This window comes from Lathyrus oleraceus, chromosome 3, assembly GCF_024323335.1.
Source record: "Lathyrus oleraceus cultivar Zhongwan6 chromosome 3, CAAS_Psat_ZW6_1.0, whole genome shotgun sequence".
NCBI lineage: Eukaryota > Viridiplantae > Streptophyta > Magnoliopsida > Fabales > Fabaceae > Lathyrus > Lathyrus oleraceus.
In genome coordinates, this window is record NC_066581.1 from 399188971 (window position 1) to 399195011 (window position 6041).

General features: G+C 36.8%; 1 protein-coding gene across 1 annotated transcript; it reads right to left on the bottom strand.

Annotated features, from left to right (window-relative positions):
• Positions 1–289: 289 nt before the first annotated feature.
• Positions 290–1727, bottom strand: LOC127131442 (pentatricopeptide repeat-containing protein At5g18475). The gene is made up of 2 exons (XM_051060363.1): positions 1709–1727; positions 290–846 (listed from the first exon to the last, which is right to left on the bottom strand). The coding sequence occupies exons 1-2, from the start codon at positions 1725–1727 to the stop codon at positions 290–292; spliced, it is 576 nt and encodes a 191-aa protein (XP_050916320.1).
• Positions 1728–6041: the final 4314 nt, after the last annotated feature.

The window sequence follows — 6041 nt, forward strand, 5'->3', positions numbered from 1 at the left end:
TAGAGAATGTCTATTGCCTACCTATTGTTGTTTATCTGAATTCACTTTTGTATCATCCTTTGCATCAAGTTACGGATTCCAAACCGAAACTGCTTGAGAAATAAAACATCATTCCACAATGCATACATCAGGAATTTGCAGTTACCAATTCATCAATTAGCTCAAAACGTACAATAATTTTCTGTCTCTGCAGATTAATTCGATTAGAAGTTCGCAAGAATCAAGTTGTGGCTGGAACCCCATATCCACCAAGTCAAATAGAGCTGTAGCAACATCATCAGCCATCCCGTCATTTTTGAGTTAACGAGTTTAATATAATCCTGTAACTACCTTTGTTCAAATAGACACATTGGTGTGGGAGTTTCTCAATCGTATCCAAAGCCTCGTCAAATCTACCTTCTCTGCACAAGCCTCCGAGTATCACATTGAATGTAACAGTATCAACCTCGCATTCATTTTCCTTCATTTCTTTAAGCAACTCTATAGCCTCATCAATTTTCCCATTCCTACAGAAAAAATTGATCAAAGAAGTGTAGGTAACCGTATCAGGTTTCAAACCAAAGTTCTTCATCTCAGCCAAAACCCCTTTTGCATCTTCCGGTTTTCCTACTTTACATAATCCATCAACTAGGGCTAAGTAATTGAATACATTAGGACAACATCCATTATTTTTCATAAACTCAATAACATTTCTAGCACGATCAATATTTCCTTGAAAGCTTCGTCCATATACATTAGAGTCAAAATTTTCTAAGGGATAAGACAACTTGGTGTTTTTCCCATCCTCATAAAGAGCATAGCCAAAGACTCTCTGTGCATCAATTTCATCCACACAATCTTCAAGACCTAACTCAAGTAACTTTAGATATCCACCAGGTTATAACAATTCACCCATAATCCTATCCGGTTCACTCAAATCTCTTCCAATCACATGTACTCGTCGTCCATCCTTTCCAAGTGTATAAGCAAGAGCGGCATTGTCTAAACAATTAGTGTAGGTGGATAAATTCGTGACCAGGTGAAATGGTCATGAGGAGGAGATAAAATGAATGATTGATCGAAAAAATTTCAAGACCAAAATCAGGGTATGACAGGTTTCATTTGGGAAAGGGTTATATTTGTAGATTTATTGTTTGCTTAGTTAAATTGGACGCAGATTCGGGTTTAAGAGGGGATTTTAGGCTAGGTTCGTGTTGATGGTTGGGACATTTGTTTTTCTATTTTTTATGGTTTATGAATTTAGACATATGAACACCACCATGATGTTCATACATGTTATTAGAGACCATCGTGTTTAATCTATTTTTGGTGATAGTTGTGTAAACATTATTTGCATGGTGGCTTGAGGATAAGAGAGAAAGAGAGAGAGAGAGAGAGAGAGAGAGAGAGAGAGCAAACCGTGAGAGAGAAAAGAAAGTGAGAATGAGCGCTCCCCCACGTGCTCAATCTATTTTATGCCATCCACCCTTTGATTTCCTGGCCAAACGTGGAAAACTTCAAAGCCTTTAGATGCATTGACTTAACCCTATATTGACTGGCGCCATGTATGTGCGCCATTGATCATGATGTGGGCCTAGATTTTGCTCCACCCTTTGGTTTCATACACCTTAATCATGAGGCCGAGGTTCAGTCATCCTAGTTGACTCCCTTAGACCTCTCTCTTGGGCCAATGCACGCCTGAGCCTCTTTGTGACTTATTGCTAGTTACATGCCTCTTGTGCTTTCATTATAACTTTCTTTATTTGTTTTTTATTTTGATTGTGTTTGGGCCTTTGGTCCATGTTTGTTTATCTTTACTATTTTCTTCATCCCATCATACTTTACTTTGCCCCCGTCGTTTTAATATTTTCTTTTATCATTTTATTTATTTTATTAATTATTTTAATAAATTAAATAAGTAACCGATAATTAAACTGAGTATTTTCAATATTAAAAATCCTAGATTCAAAGTCAAGTGGCATTTTAAGACTTATCATTTATCGATCGATTTCGATTAATGCAAATCAAACCTCGACCCACATCGAGTATATTTTCTAAATCAAAATCAAATACCTAATCGTTTTTGAATATCTTTTCTTCAAAAAAATCAGACGAAAGTGGATTAATTGGGTTTAGACCTTGTTCCTCCCCGAGTATTTAAACATTGGTTGTAGAGCTTGATGTTCAAAGACTCGTCATCCGCATTAAAACACAATAATTAACTGAATTTGGTTCATATTATATAGAGGATAACTGATTAATTAGGTGTAGACCTTATTCTTTCTCGAGTATTTGGACACTGATTGTAGAGGTTGTTGTGCGAATACTCGTATTCTGTTAAAGAACCAATAGTCACTTTGCCTCATATCATTTACAATAAATTAGGAAGAAAAGGGACTATTTAGGTTTAAACCTATTTTCTCCTCGAGTATTCGTACATTAGTTGTAGAGCTCACTGGGTGAATGCCCGCCTTCCAATAAAAAACACACCCAACCAATCCAATTGATATGTTCTTGCCTCTATGCAATCAAATTTTTTTTTTAAAAAGAACATTGTTTAGCCCGCTTTACCGTGATACAAACAAACGCTTAAGCCTCAAATCGCGAGAATACAACTAACGTTTAACCGCTAGGAAGCGATTTATACACTCGTTGAACAAAATCAACCAACCAACACATAGTTTTCTTCTAATAAATATGTAGCTTTGAATACCTCATTGTACTTGAGGATAAGTATGAACAAGACCCGTAATCTTGTCAAGTCCCCTAATAAAAACCTTCTTGGGACCCCTTTTCTTTTCCTTTTAATTTTTTTAATCCCTCAAAGAAAACAAACAAAATAAGATAACATTCTAATCACAAATCTAACTAAATGGTTCCCGTTGAGTACAACAGATGTGAGAGGTGCTATTACCTTCCCCTTGCATAATCAACTCCCAAACTTGAAATTGGTTGCGAACACCATTTTATTTTTTGTTTAAGGGTTTTATCTATATTTTCTCTTTCCTTATGGATTAAATAAAGTACGATGGTGACTCTATTATCATCTCGAATATGCAAGCGCTCGTGGTCATTTTTCGCACCGCGATAATTGGAGACTTTGTTAGGGACACACTTTAGCTAGAGAGTAAAGCCTAATTTTGTTAACATTGCGATTAAAATTATGGCTTTATTTAATTTCTTTCTTCTATCTCTTTTATTATGTGTTATTGTTGTTACTTGTTCATATGAAATGAGTGGGACCCTCTAATTATTGGCAATGTGTGAGATAGGCTCTATACTCGAGTCTGAGAAAACACCTAAGCATAAGATGGTGGTTATGTAGTGTTAGACCTTTAAGACGTATGACTCATTTGGTTGGCATGAAAACCCCACCTAGAATAGATCTTGTTGAGAATATTGTTGTTTAACGAGTAGTCATTATGGCGATAATATTTCCAGTTAGGATCCGTGACTCTAGGAACCTTTTTAGAACCTTGGAGTCGATGGTTGTGTAGTATGGACCTGCGAGACTTAGGGATCATTGGGTCGATACAAATAACTTACCTAAAGTATATTCTCTTAGAGATATGGTTTTCTAACGAGTAGTTATTGTGGCGACAATATTTCTGAGAAGGATCTATGACTTTGGGAACCAACAACCACATAGCCTACCTTTAGGATTCCACTAATTAAAGATATATGTATATTCTTCCACTGTTACCCTGATTGACTTGAACATGATATACATGTGATTGACTTAATGGCTATTCAAGCTGCTAGGAGAGAAGAAATTGACGTGATGAAAGGGAAGATAGACCATCTATTGGAAGCCATGATGGATACTGCGAGAAAAGAGGATAATCCACAACTGGCAGTTGATGCCAAAAAAATCGCCTCTCAATTAGGCTTTCCTCACTCCGTATTCCTGAGGTAACCAATCCTGAATCTGGGCTGCCCAAGGGATACACCCTTCTGAGGGAGTGACAACTCTTCCACCTATTAGAATTCTTGGGGTAAATCTGGGCTGCCCAAGGTCCTTTGCTTGATCCTATTGTCAAGAGGATTTATGATCTTGAGGAAAAATTCCAAGCAATGGAGGTTGATAACACTGAAACACACTGCGTATTTGACTCAGATTGCACATTCTTATTAGGTTTTTATTGTTATTTTCTTGTGTTATGTTTTCCTTTTGTCCATTATTCAGATATTTTGCCTCACATGAGCCTTTTGTGAAGAAATGAAGCCAAACGAGCAAGAAATCAAAGTTTTTGTGGAAATTTGTTCACACGGTGTCCAGCATGGCAGTCGCCAAGGAGGGTGCCATGACGTGTAAGCTGTCAACCGGTGGTAACTGCCACGTTTCCCATGATCTTTCCATGTTGTACACATGGCGGGCGCCTTGGTGGGGATGGCGGGCGCCACCTTTGTTGGCACGACCCCACTAAGGGAAGTTGGAGGATAGTTTTATCTTTGGCTAGCTTTTAGAACTTCTATAAATAGGCGTTTTCACTTCACGAAAAGTTATCCAACTTAGTTCACAACACTAAGCCTAAAGTTCACCATTATAAAAGTGATAATTCGTCACATTGGGGGGTTATCGCACTTGAGTTGTAGTTAGTTTGGAGCACTGTACAAACAATCTTGCCGCCATTTTACTTTCCAATCAAGTTTTGTTTTCAAGTGTACCAGATTAAAGTCTCCAATTTGGAGCAAGTTTCTTATTCAAGTTATTCGCATTTACGTTTTATTTATCTTGCTTGCTTTACTTTATTTATTTGTATGTCTTTCTTTTACATACTAAATTATTTAACTTGCACATTTTATTTACTCGCCCTTTTTAAACATGATTAATTCCGCTATGTTGTTTTCTATTTCCATGTCTGCCTAAATCTTTAAAGGTTAGGATGTAAGGATTATCGTTAATGATACTCCATTATTTATATATATAGAAATGCTTTAGGGGCTGTTTTGATTTCGACACAAGTTTTCAGTGCTTATTTTGTTCGGTAACAACGAAAGTAGAGCCGAAGTATAGTTGGGTAAGATCGAAAGTTGTCCAACTCTTAAAGATAAACTTCGTTAGTTTTAACTGGTCAAAAGTAGCGGAAGCATTTTGTCCGGTTAATCGAGAATTCTTAACACTATTAGAAAACGACTTTGAAATTGTTTTTGGATGCGTTTGTAGGTTTAAAATCCAGATCCTTGAGCGATTTAACTAAGTCAAGGATTTAATTTCTTAAAAATAGGTTTACTACTTTAACGCGACAAACATCCTTCATCTGTGACAATGGAGGACATTAGTTATAGAGTAAACTGGGTTCTGAATATGTGAAAGTGACAGATCTTGTTAAATTGATTCTTCGCTAAGTAGAAATTATTGCCCCATAAGTATATTTGTTTAGAAACTATTGGAGTATCTCCTAACTGATGTGAGTTACGTCTGAGCCTGCGTTTTATCTGAATTTATTTACTTTATTATTTTCAATTAAGTGTCCTTGAACCTACTTATTTGACTACCTTAGATAAGCACCGTCACAATAGAAATCGATAGATTGACAATTTGGTCTTTGTGGGAACGATAATCTTTTGTATTACTTTGACGTGTTCTGTATACTTGCGGAGAGCATATTGCACAACACCCATCAAGTTTTTGGCACCCTTGTCGGGGACCAATTGTAGCACCTCAAAATTTCCCCCCTCACTCATGCATTCATTTAAGGTCATTTAACATTTCATATTGCGTTTCAGCAAAGTTCATCTGAATTTGGGTTTGACTTCTGGGCAACTTTGGTGTACTGAAGCGGTCAAAGTAAGGTCCCTCAAGGATTGAGATGCATTCTTGGTTTGAAGGACTTATAGATGTTGTGTAGAGCTCTTGGGAGTTGGGGTTTCATTTTCAGAGGTTTCCTTAAAAGATCAAGCTTAACGAGCTCAGTACAGTTCAAAATTCAACTACAAGGTCAAAAGTCAACTGTTGGTCAACTGAAGGTCAAATGGCTAGGGAATGACTTGAGTTATTTCCAACATGTTCAAATGGGGTCTATTCATCACTCAAAATGTTAATCTTGAAGGAGAAAAAG